Source organism: Phalacrocorax aristotelis, chromosome 8 (genome assembly GCF_949628215.1).
Source record: "Phalacrocorax aristotelis chromosome 8, bGulAri2.1, whole genome shotgun sequence".
Lineage (NCBI taxonomy): Eukaryota > Metazoa > Chordata > Aves > Suliformes > Phalacrocoracidae > Phalacrocorax > Phalacrocorax aristotelis.
Genome location: NC_134283.1, coordinates 25001436 through 25024941, shown reverse-complemented (window position 1 = coordinate 25024941; position 23506 = coordinate 25001436). Strand labels below are relative to the sequence as shown.

Sequence of the window (23506 nt, the reverse complement as noted above, 5' to 3'; positions counted from 1 at the left end):
TTCAGTGCTGTGTTAAGCTGTTAATGCCTGTTTTGCACTCTGTGAAGAATCAAGTCTTTCAGAAACATCAATGGTATGACAGTAAGTAGCTCAAAGGATTTGCAAGCTAGTTGCACAATAGCAGGTATCACAGCCTTGTAATTTATCTTAAAGAGATCAGAAGATACTAAGAAAAAGAATAAAGATCAGAGTACAGTGATGGTTTTTTTCTTCCTTTCTAAAATAGCATATGAAACCTTCAGCAGGGATATGTCCCAGCTTGATACCTGCAATTTTAAAGAAAGGCTCCTTTAATCTTTCTTAAGGTCTGGAAAATGGGAAACTCACCTTCCTTTAGGCAAATACCCAAATGTTTTGGCACAGTTTTATGCCTTAAGAAATGCATCACTTGGTTCTTAAATCTTCCATTGAGCAAGACTTTAAAGCCTGATACATTAATTGCACATGGGTGGACAACCCTAACCACCCACACAAAATAAAACTGAAGGAGCCGGTGTACTGGGTTGTGTATAAACATGCACTGGAATCACTACGAGATCTGAATTGCCACTTGTGACCATATCAATACCTGTCTTGACTTGTACATTCTTTCCAGGTATACCTGGTGTATGTGCATATGTTTTTTAGCTATTCCATGTGCTGTTTTTTCAGCACTGTTAATGTCCTCAATGTGAGGCACTCCATCATATGAATGGCAACAAGCTACTGTGCATCAATGCTTCCTGGAATGCAGCCAGAGAACATCCTCCCATGCAGACTAAAGCAGGCACTTAGCTAATGACATACTGCAGCAGCGTATTGGGCATCACAGTTGTGCTCCATTTGAGGCTCCAAAAATAAGAGCAATATATCAATAGTTGTTACAAATGTTCTCACTCCCAGAGAAGTATGCACTAATATTTATTTTATAAGATGTAACAGACCCATTAAAGTGAATAAATATTCGTTCACCAAGTAATTACTTTTTCTTCTTCAAAACAACAACTTGGAGAGGTAAGAAGCCAGGAAAGACAAGATACAATGATAGAAGTAGAAAACTATCAGAGGCCCACAATTAATATACATGTATTCAAACAGTACCTCCCAGCTCAATAGAAACCGATACGAGTTTGCTGGTGAGGCCAAAATTTCACTCACAATTTTTCAATCCAAACATAGTATTTACCATTAATTTCAGAATTAGTTTAGGTCTGATAAAGAGGCCTACTTATCCAACTCTGGGAAGCAGCTATTACTAAACAGATCTGAACACTTGTTTTCCAAGAAACAACATTTTTTTCAAGTAGCTAAAATCAATCCAACTACTCTATTGTCCATGTCTGCTTTGGAAAATCTAGAAATGCTAACTCGTAAGGACAAATATAATATGCCACATAGTCCCTAAGCATCTGACTGCCAGCAACTGTTAACATTCACCTCTGAGAATCACAGAATCAGGGGTCGCCTGGTTCCCCACATCCCTGCCCCAGCTCCAGACCATAGCCAGTTTAGAACACATTAATTTTTTAATATCTCCAGGGACAGAGTTTCCATGATCTCTCTAGGCAACCTGTTCCAATGCTTGACTACTCTCATTGTGACATTTGTTTTCCTTGTATCTAATTGGAATTTCTCTTGCTGAATTTTGCACTATTCTCTCTCTTCCTTTCACTGTGCACCTCCAAAAGTCTGGCTCTTGCCTTCTCTCTCCACCTCTACAAAGTAGCTGAAGACAACAGATAAGACTATGCCTTCTTTCTTTGAACTGAACAAACCACTTCTCAAGCTTTCCTAGTGTGACACATGCTTCATCCTGCTAAACATCTTGGTGGTCCTTCACTGGATCTGCTCCAGCATTTCAGTGGCTTTCATGTGCTGGCGAGCCCACAACTGTACACAGAACTCCAGATATAGCCTCATAAGGGCTGAACAAGGGGAAACAATTTTTTTTTTTACTTATAATTATATTCTTACTATTACAGCCCAGTATGCAGAACTGGACTTGTTCACTATAGGGGCAAACCACTTACTCATGTTCAACTTGTCCACCAAGAGAAGAACCACTCTATTCTCCTCTCAATCTGCTGCTGAATGTTGTCAAAGACAGCACTCTGATCTAGATGAACATTTGGCCTACCGGAGGATGACAAGTCTCAGGTTGTCAGACCAGCTCTGTATAAAGACTACCAGGGCAAAAAACAAGACTCTGCAAGTTTGGACAGAAAGACACCTCAGATGGTCAAACAGTGACTATTTTCTCCAGTTGCCTAATGTGAATTCTGGCCATTCTTAAAGCTAGGCATATAGATACCGAGGTACTCCAGTATCCTTTTAAAGTGGAGTTGCACTGAATGCTCCGTGGCATCACTTTTTACCAAATTTCATTTTGAGATTTTACATATGAGTATTACCTTGCTGCAGAAAGTGAAACAGACTGTTTCTTTCTGTGTATGGAAATGTATGTATGCTGTCTTCAAGACAGCTTTGGTATTTCAAAATGTAAAAATGTCCAGAAGTTCAGCTGATCCCGAGCTGCCCTGCTTGTACTGAGCTGCTATTTGCACACCCTACAAGATGTCACAGCTTCTCATCAGAACTGTATCCCTCCTATCTGAGTGGTCTGGGCAAGCCCTACAAAGCTTAAGGTCCAAGTCTCAGAAAATGAATCTTAATTTGGCTCAAAAGCCCTAATCAAAACACCTAAATATCACTAGAAATAAAACATTGACTCTATGGTTTTCCTGCTGTGGGGCATAGAATAAGCATCAGGAATCCTTTCAATAGCAAGGTAATTTTCAAATACTATGAAAAATCTGATCCAAAATATGCCTCCCTCATTAGCCTCTTTCAACCTCCAAAAGTCTTCTCTTCCTTCCTACTCTCGTCCTCAGAAAATCTTCCTACATCAACCCAGAAGACTGCAGACAGATGTTTATATTCTTCTGCTAGAGGGATGGGATGGATACTGAGATTGCATCAGACAGTACACTCTGTAGCACCATATTAGGCAAGACTGTAACCAAAGTGGCAGATTTCCTCATACCAGTGTCAAGGAACCTGCCTGTTCTGTCAAGCTGCAGCTTTATAGTTTCACGATATCCTCCAGAGTCTTGTTTGCTCAAAACTACTCAGGCAAGGAGTACCTTTTGGTTTGTTTTGGGTTTTGCCCTTGTTGCCTAGTGTTGCTAACTGTCCATCAACCAACAAACATGTCCAGAATATTCTCCATGAGTATACATGCTTTATGCCAGGCTCTTCAGAAAAGTTTTGGGCTTTCAAGAACAAAAATTTCACTGACATCCCAAAGCAGCAGAATCCAGACCAACCCCAATTTACACAGCCTGTGTTTTGTGATTTCTGCCTCACAGGAATATGCACAGATGTCCAAGTTAAGAACAAAGAAAAATTTGAAATTAAATCACTGTAGTAAGGACATTTTAAAAAAAAAAATCTACAAGCCTCCACCTCAAACCTATCCTGGAACTGGAATTTGATGGCACCTTTTATAGTTTGTTTTTTTTTGTCCCATTAAGTGATGAGAAATTAACCCTTTATGCATTAAAGATGAGGTGATCTGTATCCCCCTTGGGATGAGTTAGTGGGGCCCAAGGTCTACTTGACCTATTACAGCCTTTTCTGTAAGAACTTTCTGTCCCTCAGTCTTAGTGAAATTAGCATTATATGACCCTAACTCCTCTATGGGGAAAAAACTTCAGGCTATCTTGCAATGTGGGAAGGTGATCACTAAAGTACTGTGAACTGTCATGGTGTACAGCCATCCTTCACATTAGAATCATAGAATCACTAAGGTTGGAAAAGACCCTTAAGATCATCAAGTCCAACCGTCAACCCAACACCACCAGGCCTCCTAAACCATGTCCCAAAAGTGCCACGTCTACACATTTTTTGAGCACCTCCAGGGATGGTGACTCCACCACCTCTCTGGGCAGCCTGTGCCAATGCCTGACCGCTCTTTCAGTAAAGACATTTTTCCTAATATCCAATCTAAACCTCCCCTGATGCAGCTTGAAGCCGTTTCCTCTCATTCTATCACTAGTAACTTGGGGGAAGAGACCAACACCCACCTTGCTACAACCTCCTGTCACGTAGTTGTAGAGAGTAAAAAGGTCTCCCCTCAGCCTCGTCTTCTCCAGGGTAAAAAACCCAGTTCCCTCAGTTGCTTTTCATAAGACTTGTTCTCCAGACCCTTCACCAGCTTCGTTGCCCTAAATTAAATAATTGAAAATTGAAAAATTAATAAATATTGAGACAATTTGCACATCTACATTGCAAATTGCTAAAGAGGAGGCACTTCTGGAAGGATGGATTCAAACAAAACTATAAGCTCAAAACTCCACATTACTTTGAACTTTATGAAACTAAGACTCAGACCTGAGTTTCCCATTGTGACTCTCCCCCGGTCCGTCTATTAAGAGCCAGAAAATTATGCCTATTGATTAATTTACTAACACACCGGTATGTTGGATTTGTTTAAAGAATCCCACATGACATGACACCTATTGCGCTGGAAGTAGCAACAAAGAAGAAGGGGGGCAGGCAGAGGGCTCTTCTCCATATCTCCATGGCAGCAAACCAGGCAGTAACTCAGCAGGATGCCCAACAGCTGTGAACCCAGCACTTCTCTTTGCTCAGCTGTGCAGTACGGTATCTTTACTCCTTCTGTCACAAAGCATTGTTTCTGATCTCTAAACTGGTGGAAATTTAAAGGCAGAACAGTGAAAGACTGGGGGGTCTTCTGGGCTCTGTGTGAGGGTGAGGGTGTTCACATGAGACACAGACATTTCCAAGCAGCAATGACTACCACAGAGCAGTCTGAAAGGGCCGTGCGTACGGCCATACTAAGCAGCATTGCCTCTATGCGCAGCTAGTGGCAAGGATCTCAAAAATTTCAAGAGAATACAAATTAAGCATTTCAGCTCTACGGGTATGAATGTTGTAAAACTCACCCAGTAAGAATTATTTTTCCCCAGGGAATTATGTGCAGCTCTAAGGGTCAATATGGCAATAACAGAACAGCAATAAGTAACCACCTTACTGAGTCACTCCTTGAACTTGCTAATGGAGATGGAACAGTTAATTAGGCAAGGGGATTAGACAAAGTACAATACATCTCCTTTATCAACACAATCCATGCTGTGACGCTCATCTTTGCCCTGTACATATGACCTCTATGTTGTAGAGAAGACATTCTTATTGACACTACCCATGGGCAACACCTCCTTCTAATTACCTTCTGTACAAGGGGGATTTCATCATCAGGGTTCCTGCTTTTTGTGCATGGGTGTATATATATCTGCTCTCACAGATACATGAATACACATTTGAGCTAAGTGTACTGGAATACTCAGAGCACAGATTGGCTGTGAAACAGGTCAAGAACCCATGTCTGCCATGAAGATAACAGGCATCTTTGTGCTCCTCACCCTGGCTGTTCTTTGCTTAGCAAGTGAGTAACGTTTTTTACTTCCTGATATATTATAGTTCCAATGTTCAAACACTGCAGTCTTCTCCATCTGCTGGGATAGTAAGCAATGGTTGCTGGACTTGTGTGGCAAAAAGCAAATGAAATTTTATGCTTATACACTATTTATCAAGCAATACTGCACCAGCTGTACAGCTGCCACCTTGAGTAGATGAAACTTATTCCTTGATGGTGGTGTGAATCAGAGCTGCATTCTGCATTGTAACTAAAAAGTGAACTGTAAAGCCTTGGAACTAAAGCAGGGTTTTACCTGTTTATTTTTTTCTTCCATCTGAGCAGGGAACTTCGACCTGATGAGGTCCTTCTCCTGCCAAACTGAGCAAGCAGGGGACAGTTGATTATGCACAGGCCATATAACATGGCTGTGAATAGCCTCTTTCTGATGCTAGTTTGCCAGGCTGGAGAGACCTTTGAGGTGCAGGTTACTTAATGGTAAAATAGGGCACTGGGAGGAATTTCTTGAGCCTTCACTTGGTAATCTTTTTTTTTAAATCAAAACTTGCAACAAAAAAAAGTAAGATATAGAAAAATAAGGACATTTAGAATTGATACCATAAGTTGGCAAATATAAGAACCCTCTAAAACTTAATTTGTACTTAGCAAAGAAGAGTTGGCCTCTCCTCTTTGAGTTATTCTCTAAAACTAGTAGTGCAGCAGTTCAATAGCATTATGAATGTTAAAGAAGCAACCAAATGAAAATGTTAAAACAAAACCAAAATCATGAAACAAAATAATCTGTTTCCATTTTGAATAGCTCTGAAAAGTTTGCTTTGAAAATTGTCACAAAATTCTTATGAAAATGTAAATTTCAATAAAATGGCATGCTTTTGATGGAAACTGTTCTCTCAAACAGTGTTTCATTAACTGCAGATAAATAAATAAATATTGCTTTCATAAGAATTCCAGAAAATCCCTTCCTTGAACTTTCTAGTTTATCTTGTCTGTCTTAAAACTTTACAGATCGATACTTTTGAGCCACATCTGTTTTGCATTCACTCCCAAATACATAGTGGATGCTAAAAGGTTACCAGAGAAAAAATATCCTCTTAATGTTTTTGTGGAAGTGAGTTAAATCTGATCCAAATCCAGAAAAATGAAAACTCAGTCAAACTTCTAGTCATATAGACTGAAACTTGACATGGACAAGGTAAAGCTTAATGGCTTTAAAGATCAAAAAAAGCTTCATTTAGCCAGGAAGACAAGTGCTAGAGTTGTACTGCCTTTTAGACCATAATGCATTTTCTTTCTGCTCCTTCTGTACAGAAACCTCTGCCTGATAACTTTTATTCCTTGGAATGATGATATCAGGGCAGGAGAAGAACAAAATACATTCCTAAAGAAAGTAACAAATGTGTCACCATAATGGAGACATGCCCATAATGCTTGATTACTTTCTGGGAGGCGTAATTATCATTGTTTTGAAGGAGCTTTTTGAGGCCCCACCTGAGAACAGGGCTTCATTATATCAGATGCCATGCACATACAAAACAGGAGTCAATTGTTCTGCCAAATAGTTTAGAATGTGTATCGACTGGCAAGAAAAAACACTTTTAAAAGTGGCATTATGATCCAAATTGCATTATCATCATTACATATGTTTAGTATTATATTTTAATGATGGTATTATCCTCATTATTGACAGAAAATCGAAGTATAAAAGGACAGTGTGATCTGCTAACAGCCACATACAACTTTTTTTAACAAACTTGGGAAGTAAAACCCAGTCATGCTCAAAAACTAGTTCATCCTAAACAGACTGGCCATTGAACATACTATTGACTCTGGGGCCTCCAATCTTTCTCTTGGGAAAAGAGGAAATTACCTCTGACAACAAAGGCTGTTCTAGTTGCTGACAGTTTTCTAAGGTAAACAATACAATAAGGTCTACTTATTTAGTATGTCCTGACATCTGTATCTTATTAAACACTAAAAAACTATGCCAGTATTTACTTTCAAGGAGGTAGGAGACTTGGTGTTGCTGGAAGGTCTGATACTAATGAAACCATCCAAGTTGCAAACTGAATGTTCAACAGTGGTTTTTATTTACTCTTTTGTGATTCTGTTTATATTGCAGATACTGCCGAAAAGGATGAGGTGAGTAATTTTCTCCTTTATCTCAGGATAAGAATATATAGTTTGTAACAACATGAGGCTGATGAGGTAAAAACAAAAACAACCAAACATATTAAACATTAACTAAATGTTGCCAAAGTATTTAAGAGAGAAATCCCTGAGTCCGAGGTATGCAGTTTCCATACGGTTGCCCTGACAACTTCTATGTTTTTAGATGTAATGCAGCCTAGGCAAGAAATTTTCCAAAGCCAAGTTTTAAGTCAGAGAAATCAAGGGTTTTTTAATATTTATCTGATGATGACACTATAAGGCTTTCTTCGTGACTTTCAGATCCTAAATCACCTATCTGGAGATTTTAATTTCTCTCTGACTATGCTGGAGTGTCCATCCTGTGGTCAACCACTGAAAGAAATGAGGCACCAAGCAATAAAATTCCTTACTCAGATGAGCAGAGACAAGCCCTTTGGGATTCCAGTGGACAGCAGCAGGGAGTGGGAATTCATACACACACGCATACACACACACAGAGCTGGTCCCATACTAGCAGAACATATACAGCCTCTGATGTTTCAAACTACACCAAGACATATATACTTTTGCAGGAAGAGCCTGTTCCATTCTCCATACCAAATTAAGTACCTTCCTAATTGTACCAGCTGTTACAAATATATATGGGGCAAATTCACATAGTTTCTAGCTTTTTTATCAACTGGCCCTTGACTCTCATGAGTTGGTGGCTGGCCAGTTTAAAGATGAAAAGTTACAAGGTACAGAGATTCCCTCCCATGCCACTGCCTCTGCTGGGTTACATTGTGGAAACCTGTCAGGTCTCTGACCTGCTTTTGCAGTTGGGGCTAGGAGTTTGAAATGTGTGAGCAGCCAGGGCTTTGGAGGACAGGGAAAGGACCAAATGAAGGAAAAACCTGAGTAAAATAACACCCCACATGCTGCTTTCCACCCCCACCCCCCGGAACTGGATTTAAGCCCATAATACCCAAAGGAATGACTGGCTAATGACCCTTTTTGCCAATGGAGACCTCTAAGCCTGTGCTGCAGCCATGGCATAGGAGCTGGGCTGCTGAAGGCGCTGAACACACACAGCTCCTCACTTCACCCACCTGCAGACCCCAGGCAATGACTATCATAAACCCATTCATATAATCTATCATAAATTCCAGGGTTTGGCTGAAGTAATACTCCTATCCTTCACTGAGAGTTGGAATGAAAGGGGAAAATAATCAGGCCATAACAAGAGAACAGCAAGGCTGGGTTCTGTTTTAAATATATACACTTATAATACATATTTTGGCTAGACCTTCAGAAAGTAAAAGCTCCATTCACAGTGTCTCTCCAAAGACTAATATGCTTCAGATTGTCACCAGACCAGCAGCAAAAAGAGCTGAACCAATTTTAGCTCCAACAGCACCTGTAAGGAGAGGTGATTTCCTAGGCAAGCAAACCCTAGGCTTTTGAGAATAACAAACAGTACATTAAATAGAACATGTGCACTGCAAAAGGAACTCCTTGCTTGTCAAATACCAGGAACAACATTCCCTTGATAGAGGAAGATTGAGCCCAAAACCAGGACATCAGCACTTTCAGTCACTCCTTTTATTAGTTTGTACTCCCATTTTCATATGTAATGCATACAGTCCCACCATCAGATGAGGGCCTTTAAAGAACTTATTTTCATGCTAATACTTAAATAGGGCTTTACATAACTCTGCCTGGGCAAATCCTTTCATCAGTGTAAAAAGTGTCAAGAGCTGATACTTGTGCAATAGAGAGACAGAAACCTTTCACATCCTTGAGAACTGATCTCACCTGAATTTACTGACAATTGCAATCAGATAGAAGAAAAACTGTTAAGCCTCAACTTTTCTGTAGACGGAAAAGAGGCTGTATTTCTTCTACTTGACTGTATTCTTATTCAGACAGACAGTGAAGTCCCTGAAGGTGCTCAATACCTGCCGTGGGTAGCATCACACACATCTCTGTCAGAAATAATGGGGGTTTTTGAGGCTTAGGCTCAGCTAATATAGATGGTAGAGCCCCAGTGATCATGTTGGAAAAAAGAGAACTCTTTTTCACCTTGAGGACTGTGTTCAGTTTTGGGCCCCTCACTACAAGAAGGACATCGAGGTGCTGGAGTGTGTCCAGAGAAGGACAACGAAGCTGGTGAACGGTCTGGAGAACAAGTCTTATGAGGAGCGGCTCAGGGAGCTGGGGTTTTTTAGCCTGGAGAAGAGGAGGCTGAGGGGAGACCTTATCGCTCTCTACAACTACCTGAAAGGAGGTTGTAGCGAGGCGGGGGTCAGTCTCTTCTCCCTAGTAACAAGCAATAGGACGAGAGGAAATGGCCTCAAGCTGCGCCAGGGGAGGTTTAGGTTGGATATTAGGAAAAACGTCTTCACCGAAAGGGTTGTCAGGCTTGGAACAGGCTGCCCAGGGAGGTGGTTGAGTCTCCATCCCTGGAGGTATTTAAAAGAAGGGTAGATGTGGTGCTTGAGGATATGGTTTAGCGGTGGACTTGGCAGTGATAGGTTAGCGGTTAGAGGTTGGACTCAATGATCTTAAGGGTCTTTTCCAACCTTAATGATTCTATGATTTTATGTTGCTCTGGAGCAGCTGACACACTTGTCCAAAAATTTCATATAATCATTATTTCTGTAGGTGAATGGAGAATGTGAGAAAGATGGATTCAAATTAAAATGACAATGTATTTGCAGATAGACTGCCATGAATACAAGAACCTAGAGAGAGGAAGACCTATTTACTGTGAAAGACTCTATCAACCTTTTTGCGGCTCTGATGGGAAAACATATAACAACAAATGTTCTTTCTGCAAAGCAGTCCTGTAAGTACAATGCTATGTAATTACTCCTGAACAAGACAAAATCTGACACTGGCTGAGTTATCGAGTATTTCCATTCCACCTAAGTGCTATCATTTTTTTGTGGGTTGCTACTCCTCTGCTTCTTTGCTTAATCTTTATAAACTTATTACTTCTCCCACCAATAAGGTCCAATTGAGCTAAACAAACGACCTTGATATTTGTGTTAGCAACTTCCTATTCTAGCATAAACTGTAGAAGTCATAAAGTAAAGAGAAGATCCAATGAGCAACTCAGGGCTAACCAGGCACCTGGACCCAAATCAGGTCATATTAGAATTCAAAAGCAGTACTGGAAATATCTTGCTTTTTAAGGATAAAATACATAATTTTTAAAAGAAAATTGTTTACAGATCAGTGCTTTCTTGTCTGCTACAAATGTTTATAGTGTCTGTTAGCAAGTTGTTGGCTGAGGATTTCAGAGAGATTTTAGTTTATAATGTTAAGCTTACTGTCTGCAATGTCTATGTCCTCCCTTTCCTTTGCAGGAGAAGTAGAGGTGCCTTACACATGAAGCAAGCAGGGGCATGCTGAATGAATTCTGCATCACATAGTGCCGAGAACAGCTTTACACTGCCTTATCACAATCTCTTAATTTAATTTCATTCATCCTGCCTGTTCTGATGATGGTGAACAAAGCACAAAGTAGGCTTTTCAGTTGCGCTTTCTCATTTGTTGCTTCTCTCTGCCTCTGAGTGTTGGGATTGACACTTCTGTCCTCCCTGCAAAATGTTTCCTCAGGATTCTCAGGAGCATTCCCATATTCTCATTTTCACATGAGCCCTTCATCATATATTTGTCTCCATGGTTAATGTTCAAATCTTCTGGCAATGCCACCTGATTTTGGCAGACACAAGTCGGTCAGCGCAGGCATTGCCTCTGCTGCCCTTGTTGAAGTGTTTTCTTTTCATTTAACCAGAAACTTTTGCAGATGTTTCTTTTCAAAGGGTTCAGCTTTCCTAGGCAGTGCTTGGACTCTTCCAGTTTTGTAGCTAAACTTTAAACGCTCATTTTTCTTGTAACTTTGTACAAATCTAATTGATGTGTGTTGTTTAGCTACTTAGTTTGCATGATTATTAAAATAGACGTTGACACTTTTTTTTGTCCATGGTGACCTTTCTAGCGAATAAGTTTATTGCATCTATTATTCACAAATGAGATATTTCCCAAGTTACAGAAAATAATCACAGAGCAGGAGCTAGGGCCAGAGGCAAAAAAAACAAAGCCCAGAAGACAAAAATTGTAACGTGGATAATATGCTCTAGATGGCCTCATGTTACTGGAATTTACCCTATAATCTGGCTCTTTTTTTTTCTTCAAATGAAACAAATCTGGTAAACGGTAAGAGTGTACAAGCTTCATAGCAGTGTCTCTGTTAAATCCTGTCATTTAAATGTGACCATTAATGACTCTGTTCACTTCTGATAAATTGGCTGTTTTCAGACCTGAAGAAATTTCTGTTCCGCTCTTACACCCTTATTATCTTCATTATTAAGCTAGTTTATGTCATTTACACTTGAGTAGTCAGTCAAGGGTATACAAAATAGCAGTAGCTACTGAATGTTATGTAAATCTTGGCCAGATGGATTTCTTAACATTATTATATGCTATTCCCAGACACTGATGTGTGCCATGAAACCATGGGTAGCAGACAGGAACCTGAGGACTGTTTCTGGGATGGAGTGGGGCTTATTTGCCACTGTGGGAGGCTTCAGACTCCTTTCTAATGGACAGGGGTGCTCTTAGTACATCAAAAACCTTCTCAACTCTCCAGATCATTCAAAGGCCACTGAAACTGATGGGAGCCTACCTGTAACCTTGGCTTTAACTCTCATCTTTCAGAAAGGACACAATGGGCATGTTATTTTCTAGGCAATGCATAAGCAGAAAATACTCACTTTGATGTTCTGTTGAGGCTATCAGTTTAGAACAGCAGTCTTAGCCAAGTGCCAGGATAAAACTGCAGACCTAAACACTGAGACTAAAGAAGATGGATGAAGAGTTTCTGCATAGACCACAGCCCCCTTCTCTTTGTAACTAAAGTCAGGATTAATTAGCATCTTCATGTGTCAAAGGACAGACTACTGCTCTGAATGGCAGATCACACAAGTATGTGAGGAACACAAAGCTCCTAGAGTGAGGAGTGTGGTCACTCTCTTCATGGTACCTCCCAGACTGTGTTTCTGCTTGGTGTATTCCTTTCAGTAGAATCAAACTTTATGTGTGGTGTGAGTGGGGGGAAGTGGTGGAGGGGCTCATCTTCACAGGCCATGTTCTTCATGAAACAAAAAGCACAGTTCATTATGAACAAGCTGTGGTTCCCTACAATGCCAGCTTATTGTTGTTATTCCAGAAAAGATGGCAAAGCAAATCACAGTGACATTCTTCATCTTTGCACGTTGTTAACAAAGGCTTAGTTAATAAAGGCCATTTCCATGAAACCAAATGTTCATTTCATAGTTAAAAAAGAGAGCCTCCAGACAGTAAGCAGGTTTCTATCACATATATTTCTTTATTTAGTCCCTCCATCATTAATACTTTCTGATTGTGGGAAGTTTACCTTGCTATGAACTGTTCTCATGGGTATGTTTAAAATAATTTTTTCATAAGACTGAAGCAAGTTATCAGAATGACATTTTCATATGTAAGTTACACTCATGGTTGCTTTGGAAAGCAGACCTTCCTTCTACATTAGTGAAGAACGGATGTAACAAATCACAGATTAAGAAATTTGGCATGTTCAAGCATTTTCAGATGGTGGCAGTGACAGTACTATGGGAAGATGGGTGAATGTCAAGCAGAACCAATGGACAGTGTTTTAACACAACAACAGGAATCTACCAGAGATCAACACATATTGACTAGAGTTTAACATCCCATAAAATCTCTTTAATTTTGTTCATCTCTTCCTCTCCGTTAGCCTGCATTCTGACACCTAAAAGAGAAAGGGAAGACAGAAGGTAGAGAGAGGATACCAGAGATGAATATATCAAATGCTGAGAAGCAATGGAATTTAAGTTGAAGAGGATTATTTTTTATGGAAGGTAAAATACATTATCATAACAAGGGAAGCTTACGGTGAAATGTAACAAATACTACAAATCTTAGGAAAAATGGGAGGAAACCTTCAGGAGAAAAAAGCTCAGGGAAGACTTTAAATAAGGAAGCTGGAGAGTACTTGTCCATTCCTTCTCATTATGTCCTCAGGCTTACTTTAGTGCACAAACCAGAGCAATATAATCTTTGCTGATTCCTAAGGATACATCTGTTAGCTGAAAAAAAAAATGTAGTAAAACACACATTGACCATCCTGCCTTCTTTCTTTTCCCATGACTGCTTAGTGGAGTCCACATATTCAGCTAAGCCATGTACTCAAGAATCCTGCAGGCTGACTGAATCACTAATAAAGGATTTTATCTTCTCTATGAAATAAAGAGGCTGGAAAATCTTGTAATTCTAACACAAACTAATGTGGATTTTTTTAGGAGTTTATATGGTTATCTCCCCAGTCTCTTTCAACCCAGCGTGAACTTCCGTGAATAAATGATGGACAATACTAGAATGGTGGCATATATTATGAGAATACTGATGTAAACTGACATTAGAGGGGTTTTTTCATTTTTACCTGGCCAAAGATAGGGACATTAGATACTACTGAAATATTTTCTAAAAATCTTCACGAGTCTAGTAAAGTTGCCATGTCTTTAAGTGGCAGGTAAGTCATTTGACTAGAAAAGCAATGCAATAAAAATCCTCTGTTGTCACCAGACTACCAGATCAGGTACTTTCTGTGCATTTTTTCTTTCTTTAGCTAGACTGCTCACATTAGTACCTCCAGCATTAATTAGATATGTTGCTGGTAAAAAGATTAATTGTAAGTCTGTGCTAAGGTAATAAGAAACTGTTGGTTAAAGCCACAAGTGCTCATGACCTCTGGCACAAGACCAGCAAGACTTAAGGGCTATGAGCATGGACTGGTGAAAGAGGCTAGTCAGGTGACTCTGACTACATGAGAATGTAGGCTGGTACTGAAATTCAACTTAAATCAGTGGCAGCAAAAAATCTGCCAGTATGAAATGTTACTGCTCATCAACTAGTCTTGTTCCCTGTTAAAAGAGTAGTACTGAATGAGAGGGATTAATGGAAGATGTTAGCAGAACATTCTTCTGTCTATCCTAGGATACAGACTAAAACCATCACTATCATGAATTCTGTTTATCTAGAAACCAGGTCTCAGCAATTAGGCAGTAGGAATGCAGATGAGCAAGGTAATATTGTAAAAGTTTCTCATAGCTCAAAGGCTTGTGGGTCTGGACAATCAACCTAAAAAGATTCTCAAAACAGTTCAATTTACCCTGGATGTGTCTTGACTGACAATGATCCAAATGAGAAAACAAAGATTTGATGTTCCATCATGATGTCAGAAAACCCAGCAGACAATTTGGGAACATTTTCTGCTTTCTAGCTTGGCTTGTTATAGCCTAAGTGGATATTCACACCATCTGCTTTAGTATATTGACATATTTAACTGACAGTGTTTGTGGCCCAACCTAAGATACTAGGTTTCCCATGCAGCCAATGCACATCCACAAGGGTGATTCAGAACCCTGTAAGTTAGAGGTCTAAAATAGTCCACCACAGACATCATCATCTTCCACAGACCCCTGGGACTCTAATTCCTTTCTGATAACTTCTGACATGAAACAGTCGACGTGAACAGCCGAAAAGCAATACTCTCCAACATGGAGCGCTTGTGCATTTTATCAGCTCCTGCTAGCATCATGTGCTGGCCCATAGCTGCAGATAATGCTGAGAAGCATTCCAGCTTTTGCCACATACCAGAGCAAAGAACATGATTTGCAAATTGCTGTAAATGACATCTGAAGAAAATGCTGAAGCAGCCGGACAATCTGGACAGTCAGGTTTGTGTGACGGAGCAATGACATAGAAATATGGGGAAGGAAAAATGTATGTAGCTTGAGTGAGCTGATGAAACATGCTCAGATCCTGTTTGTTAGAAAATAAAATAGAGCTAGCCAGATATTGGCATTGAATTGAAAAATAGAACAGATCTCCTTGCACTCATTGAGGATCAGAGTTTTCAAAACTCAGCACTGAAAAGCTACTCACATATCATCGATGAATCTAGTTATAAGTGGAGGAGAATGAAGGGCTTTCACTGTAGGGTCTTACGACATTTTGTTTTTCATGTCTGTGACAAGAAGTAATGAAATACAGGCCTGAAAATCAGATGGGTTGGACTCCTGAAGAAGAAAATGCCAGTGCCATACAAAGCTACATTACTTGTCCAGAAAGCCTGCACTGTATTTTCTGATATTGTTGTTACTGTCATTGTTCAAGCATGTTAAGTGCAGCAGATGAAAAGTACTGGTGCTAGGTCCTCTATGTGCTCCGTATAAGAGATGGACCCTGCCCCTAAGAACTCAGAGATTGACCTAGAAAGCAAACTGTTGAGGAGGAATGTGGCCACTTCAATCAAAACCTCTTATATATCAGAGATGTATGCGTGAGCCGGAACCAACATCCAGATCTCCTGACTCCTACACTAGCAATTACCATCTCAAAGACATCAAGGGCAACATGAAAAATTGCCAGCCATGCTCTACAGTTACTATTACATAAATCATTCTTTAGATCAGACCAGAATCCCATGTCTCTGGATTGAAGAATACCAAGTGACTGACTAGTGAGGTATAATGGAATATAATTCACATTCGACTGGCTTCATTATGGTGTCTTGGTCAGCCTGGTGACCTGCATTCTAACCCTGCTCTAAAACCAGTGTGATAGCGCTCAGGCTGTTTGCACTAAATAGCTCAAATGTTATCTCATGCTTGTTGAGTGTTTCCAGCTACTACAGTTATTTGGTGTTTTGAATCTTCTAATAATACTAAGTATTTGGAAAAAAACAGGCCCTCAGTGTCACAACTTAGAGAATGTAAGCAGAAGATGTTTTCAACTATTTGATCTTAAGGTCATAAGATCTTACTCTAGAAGACTCTGTAACTTGTGGCTGCAAATACAACTGGCAAAAAAAAAAAAAAAGTCACCACCAAAATACAAATGAAGTTGCCAACACTTAGCACTCTTTATTTCAGACATGTGTCAAGAAGGCATCTTAAAAGTTTACGCGTTTATTGAATTTGTATTTTCATGGCAATATCTGGCTTTGGAACATCCTTCAGCCAGCTCCAATATGAAAAAAATAGATGGGAGAGGAAAAAAAGCAAGTCTTGAGCTAAGAGAATGGTTGAACAATCAGGATATGGTGCTAAATTAACTCTGATCACATTAGCATTGAAAACTTAGAAAAAGATAGAAAAAATATTTTTTCTTACCAGATTTGACACCGTTAACAGTAAAGGAGATTGGAATGCTGTCCCATTATCTTTGCACAAAACATGCAGGTTCCCACCTGCTCTGTTTAAACAGATATATTGCCCTCTCTCCCCAAAGCTTTAAAAATTACAGTGCAGAACATCAGAGTACCAAAGCTATGTATTTCAGTAATGTGCAACAACCAACACACATAGAGTGTACTAATAAAGAAGCAGGAAAAGAAACTGGTGTCTGAGGAAAGACATATATTTTTAATGAAAAAATGTTTATAGGATTTTACATATTCACTTACAAGAGAAAGGGTCTTCTCCTGGGTTTAACAAGCCACATGGAGAAAAATATGTATCTGTCATGAAAAATAAAACAAAACAAAAATTCATGATGATTGTCAAGAAATGTGAGACTGACAGTCTTGTCTAGGAATTTTTCCCAAAAAGGCGATTCCAACCATTCTCTGTGGCATGGAGCTCATTATCTCTAGTTTTCTTCTGTTCTGTTTCGGCTTTCATACTTCACCTATCACTATGACAACTCTAATCATTGTCTCACTTTTTTCCCTCCAATTCAGATGAAGCAACCATCAATGTAAAACATTTGACTAATACTAAAGTGAATTGAAATGAAATGAGCTCTGATATTCTTCAGAGAACATTATTCAATTTTACCATCCTTACTTCTCCTAGGTACACCCTGATGACCTTTGTTGCTTGGACTAATGCCTGAACAAATCCATATATAAATTTTGGCTCTTTTTTACCCTGTTCCTCAGTTTCATATATTACAGATTTCCTTGCAAAAATCATTAAGAAGCAAAATTTCCTCTCTGTTTTGCAGAAGATAAAAGACTGTGATCAAAACAGCTAAAGTCTGATAACAGTTGGGTTCTGGGATTCAGTTCCTTGAGAAACTGGGAAACTGAGGCAGTAACGATCTTCCTCAGGAATCACTCAGAAGGAGGCATGATCAAATTCAAATAGTAATCCAAACTGTGCATCCATCTGTCCTTGGATAACTCATAACACGATAGTCAACTTTTACATTATAGAACATAAATTCTTTGACAGTTTGGACAATTTCTAATAATGCAAAGCTTTGTAAGCAAGTTACGTACACTGTGAGTTACATGTGAATTAACTTATCAACTATCCATAAAGGGCTATTTTTCCAATTCTGTGGGACATAAGGTGTGTTAAACTATTGAGACACAAGCAAACACAGAGAGATACACATCTAAAATCTGAAAAACTGGAAAGATCTAAAAAATTTTCTTTCCCAATTGGACTCATAAAATTCCAGCACAAGATGGTCACAGGGATCACTAATTACGAAGCTTTCCCCTTGTTAGGCCTAGAAATTCTCAGGTATAACAGGAAATCAGAAAGCATTAGCTACAAGCATGACAGCTCTAGTATCTCATTCCCAAAGGTTAATTCCTCAAAGAATAATAGCCCCTCTTTACAGAGAAGTGTGACACACAAACTTTATGCTAATTTGGCCAAGCTATGACCATGTTCTTTCAGACCTCCCAGAAGCAGCAACTGAAGGTAGAGGGGCAGGGAGATGGCTGTTTTCCATCCATGCCACTGAGGTGCCATCTCCTGGGAGAAGCATAGCACATCTGCAGCTGCTGGCCTCCCACCAGCATACCTCTACCCTTTCTGAGTGTGCTGAAAGGAAGATGATTTCACATGACACAGAGCATAACAAAAGAAGGACACATTTGTTCCTGCTGCTGTATCCACTCTCGTGGCTGGTTTCCACCTTGGCAGTGGACAAGCCCATCACTGCAAGGACTGAATCTGCTGTTACTTCCATAGACTGCACTTCAGTGACACTTTACAGGAGGGCTTGAGGATTTTGACAGAGAAGGACTCACACCCTTCCAAACAGGGGAATGACGAAACAAGGGAGTTCCCTCCCAGTTCCCAACAAGCGTTGCATTGTAGCTCATCCCGGCCCCAGCCCTTACCTCTCTCCCACAATGAGCAGGAACCCAGTTTAATCCCAGCTCTGAAGGCCCTCAGTTCCCTACCCCAGTCCTAACCCTACCTACCCTGAAGCAGAAGGCTGCAAATTTCTTTCCACCTCCCAACTCCAAATATACATTTATCTATAGTTCCCTTCTGAGTCCAAGTCTTATAGAAGGTGTCTGAGCAGGAAAAAAAAATCAGAAGCTCAAAGGAAGACACAGTTTCCTTGAATCCTTTTGTAAATCTGTGAAATCACAGAACATCACCCCTGTGCCTATTGCCTTTCACCCCATGCCTGCCTGAGGCAAGAGTGCAGACACTGAGATGCTACACTATTTGATTTTTTTGTTATATACCTTACTAAGAATTTATTGCAATTATGGAAGCTGTTTTATTTTTGCATTCTGACATCCAGCACAGACTCTCAGGCCTGTTGTTTTAGCCGATTCGGCACCCTCTTAAAGGAGAGGTGCATGTGGTGATTGTCAGCAGACTGCACCTCTCAATGCCACCAGCACACTCTTCCACAAAGGGCTGCCTGTAATCTCCCACAAACTGACAGAAACTGATATCCCTTGTCACTTGTATGAAATTAAATAGCCAGTAGTTTACATGAATTTCTAAGCAACGCCTCCATGTTTTCAAGCAACCAAAGCAAACATGGCTATTCTGAATGGGGTCACTGGGCAGCTGAACTCTCGTTCTCGCTGGAGGAAATCACAACAGCTTCCATCAGCCAGGTCAACTGAAGGCAGCCCTGAGTAGCTTGTAGTCTGGGAAGATAAGACAGTTCCACTCTGTAAAACCAAAACACCTTGGCAGCAGATGGACTTCCCATTTATGAAACTGTAAATAAATATAATTCAGAAGGGTCCAAGTGCCACTAGAAAAGCATTTTCTCCTGTGAATAAACTTACTTCAAGCTCACAGCAGCAAATCTGTTTTACAAATGCATGCATCATCCTTTTCCATAAACTCTTCCCTAATTAAAGAATTAGTGAGAAGTGATTTCATGACTTTGTAAACCTTCATGACTGCCAAGAGCACTAAGGATCTGGTAACTTTGTACTATTGCAAACAGGTATGTAATTGTCCAAGCTGAGACCACCTTCCTTAAAGGGAAAAGACATGTAGTCCCAGAATCCTCTATATTTAAACTATAAGTTATGGCCAAACACTTGGCCAGCGCAGATATGAGTTGTAACATCCAGGTATGAATAAAGACAGTATGGTAGCATTCCAATAAAACTGGCAGACAACAGCAAGTATTAGCAACAGAAGGAAATATTTTTACCATATCAGTGCTATGGTAATCCCAAAGTTTTTATAAAACGTTCTTGAGCTTTTTCAGGGTGAAGAGGTACATATGCATATCAGAAAATAGAAGTAATTCTTTCAAAGTTTAACATTGTTAAAAAAGAAAATTTCTATGTATAGAAGGCACAAAAATGTGAGGATAGATATTTATACCTGGGTGAAGACACTACTGACATGTAGAAGGAACCCTGTATGTCAGAATCCCTTTGATTCACTTTTACCAATATCAGCTGTGGAGAGAGGAGCAAAATACTAGCTGCTGACTCAGTGATGCAGGTGAGACACATTAGGTACCAATTTCTTATAAATATGGAGAGAAAGACTAGTCTTGGGAGAAAATGGTGGTGTGTTTGTGGTTAGGGTATGCTATAAGATTTTTTTCTTCCCCCCCTTTCTCCTAGGAACTATATTGATGGGGTAGGAGCAGGTACAAGGAAAGTGATGCATAAATTGTTAATGAGGTGTTACAGTAATTTTTCTCAGCTTGAAGTTTCTGTTTGGAGCTAGATGGGTATTTAATAAGTTGTTCCCTTAGAAGCTTTAAGTTTTGAAATGTTGATGAGGTTTTGCTAGCCACTTCATATGTAGTTAGTGCCTAACTTTGTCATTGGTTGGGAATGCTCTCTATGTGTTCATTGTCTCAGAATATTAAAGTTTTTAAACATCTCTTTTGGAGACTGGTAAATATTGAGAGTCTGTGGGTTGTAGACTTTTTCTTTAAAGTATAAAGGAATGTGTTAATTCCCTCAGGTCTCTCCTTTTTGATTTAATAATAATTGTGTTACAGAAATAAGTTATGAGACCTTCTTAAAATCTAAACTTGTATGTATGACCAAATAGCTTCCATCAGCTATAAATGAGGCTTCAAAACCCTGCAGAAAAGGAAGCAAAGCTAATGCTCCAATATTAAAGAAAAAATAGCCTCTTAACTTTGTAAACTCAGTAAAATACTACATGTAATACAGTGTGCTATTTCAAATTTGATCAAGACCAGAACAGTATTTTTATTGATGGCTCAGCATCTCTAGTTTCTAATTGCTTTGCCTTGGGTTTTAGTTTAGATATCCTTGAGTGCCTAAAAGGCTAAACTTGCTCATATGTAGCATTGGAGACAAAGAAATAGAACCATGAAACTACTTTCAAAGATCTATGTATAACTGATCTATGTGATAAGTTACTAGGCTTCTCTTAAGGAAAAAAAAAGGTGTGTCTTCTTTCTGTTGTCTATCTTGTAACCACTTAACAATTCATATAGTCTGTTTATATGTAAGTTTAAATGACAGTTAAACCAAACTGCCCTGCCCAAATTCCTTAATTTGATTTAGTCTCTCTTGTGGCCTTTTGGCAGTCTTATCTTATTGCCACCGAATGCATGCCCCCCTGCCTTTGGGGAGGGAGGGATGGAACAAGTATTGCTAGACTTGAATCCTTCTATTGAATGAACTACTGTTTCCTTTCTCTGCCTTTTCAGAGCAGGGAGGCCTCACTTACCTACTTTCTCCATATTTTGGGGGTCTAAATTTTTGGGTGCTGCTGTTGACACATCTAAAATCCACAATGATTGACAAGAAGATGGTCTGTCCCTGTTTTGCACAGCTGTTCCCAACTGCCCTATGTTCAGCAATAGCACCAGTGGCACCACTTCCTCTGATTCAGGAACCTGGCTTAAACTAGTCTGTCCTGCATGCATTCCTGTCACTGGGTCATTCTTTTCTTGCTGTATGCTGCCTTCTTCTACCTTCTTTTTCTCCTCAGTACTGAAAGAACCTTACAGGAATGTAACATGCCAGACTGCAAGTAGATTTTTATGAGGCATTAGCTGATAGAAGTTCCTGCAGTCTTTGTAGGTAGCAGTGATGATGTGAGAAGTTAGCCAAGGCATGAAGAGAAACAAGACTTGGGCAGAGCAGTTATTTTATAGTCATGAGAATTGCTTCTAATATGCAAGAGGAAAAGTTAAATAGGAACACTTCCTGAAGCCATTTCACAGTTGGAGTAAATAAGAGCAACATCAGGCTAAATGTGAATGCTCATTTGCTCTGTGATCCTTCAAAAGAGATGGTCTCAATGCATCCTGTACATGCGGGTTTTCTGAATAGCTTTTCTGAGGCTCACTCTGCTCATTCTGTAAAGTCAAACTAGAAGTTTATTGTCTTACTTCATATTTTACAACAGAGCATTGTGGGTTATTGTGGGGTGATCATTAAACCAGTAACTGACTCTTTGCATGTTGGTCTTTGCAAAAAGCAAACAGCCTGCTCTTTTTTTTTCTCAGTTCCTTGGGGTTTGCATGAAATGTGCCTTCAAGATGTTTAGTAAATTGTGATTTCTACTGGGATCAATCCAAATGCACTGATTATACAACATAAGAAGGACATGGAACTGTTGGAGAAGGTCCAGAGGAGGGCCATAAAAATGATCCAAGGGCTGGAGCACCTCTCCAAGGACAGGCTGGGAGGGTTGGGGTTGTTCAGTCTGGAGAAGTCTGTAGGGACGCTTTATGGTAGCCTCTCAATACTTCAAAGGGGACTATAGGAAAGATGGGGACAATCTTTTTAGCAAGGCCTGTTGTGATGAGACAAGTGGTAACGGTTTTAAACTAAAGAAGGATGGATTTAGACTGGACATAGGTAAAAAATTTTTTACAATGAGGGCGGTGAAACTCCAGCACAGGTTGCCCAGAGAGCTGGTAGATGACCCATCCCTGGAAACATTCAAGGTCAGGTTGGACGGGGCTCTGAGCAACCTGATCTAGTTGAGATGTCCCTGCTCACTGCAGGGGGGTTGGACTAAAGTCCCTTCCAACCCAAACCATCCTATGATTAAAAGATACCCTGAATACAGACCCAAAAAATGCTGCAAAGGCAACTAGCTGGGCTAAAGCCTCTGGAGATATTATCGCTATTACTTCTCTGTTCATATAGAACTGTGGGTTGAGGGATCATTTTTCTAAATTACTTTAGTGTCCCTACATGTGCGAAGGGACCTCAGAGGCTCGCTGTGGCCAGCGAGCTGTTGTCATCCACGTCACCTCAGGGGCACGCTGCCTCACGCGTGTAGCTGCTGCCGTTGTGCCAGACCGCCTCACGGACCTTTCAGGGTTTCCTCAATTCCTTCCCTTTCAACGTACCCAATTTATGTCCCTGTAGCTCAGCGGGCACGGATCGCTCGCCGGCGATCTCTATTCTGTCACCGGGCTGCGGACGGGCGTCTTGCCAGCCGCGACGTGGGGTGAGGCCAAGGGGGCCGGGGCTGTGCGGGACGGGCTGCGGGAGGCCGGCCGCCGCTGTCACGCTGTGGCCACCACCGACATGGCGGCCTCCGGCGCGACGCCGCACTCAAGATGTCGGCAGCGGAACCCCGCCCGCCGCTGTCCCAAGATGGCGGCGGGGCTGAGCCTCTCTCCCGGCCG

General features: G+C 40.4%; 1 protein-coding gene and 1 long non-coding RNA gene across 2 annotated transcripts; one reads left to right on the top strand and one right to left on the bottom strand.

Moving 5' to 3' along the window:
* Window positions 1–5186: 5186 nt before the first annotated feature.
* On the top strand, window positions 5187–14217 carry LOC142061253 (ovomucoid-like). Its single transcript, XM_075102070.1, has 4 exons — window positions 5187–5446; window positions 7557–7576; window positions 10285–10412; window positions 10936–14217. The coding sequence occupies exons 1-4, from the start codon at window positions 5383–5385 to the stop codon at window positions 10979–10981; spliced, it is 258 nt and encodes an 85-aa protein (XP_074958171.1). The 5' UTR covers window positions 5187–5382; the 3' UTR covers window positions 10982–14217.
* LOC142061254 (uncharacterized) lies at window positions 13255–23505 on the bottom strand. Its single transcript, XR_012662083.1, has 3 exons — window positions 23225–23505; window positions 17100–17153; window positions 13255–13382 (listed from the first exon to the last, which is right to left on the bottom strand). It is a non-coding gene; the product is annotated as an uncharacterized LOC142061254 (long non-coding RNA).
* Between the last annotated feature and the right edge of the window lies 1 nt (window position 23506).

What these genes read in the sequence shown, in the direction of transcription:
- LOC142061253 (XM_075102070.1), top strand. Translation starts at nt 5,383, where the DNA reads ATGTCTGCCATGAAGATAACAGGCATCTTTGTGCTCCTCACCCTGGCT. An exon ending in ATACTGCCGAAAAGGATGAG is followed by an intron (nt 7,577 to 10,284) that starts GTGAGTAATTTT and finishes ATGTATTTGCAG; the next exon opens with ATAGACTGCCATGAATACAA. An exon ending in TCTTTCTGCAAAGCAGTCCT is followed by an intron (nt 10,413 to 10,935) that starts GTAAGTACAATG and finishes TTTCCTTTGCAG; the next exon opens with GAGAAGTAGAGGTGCCTTAC.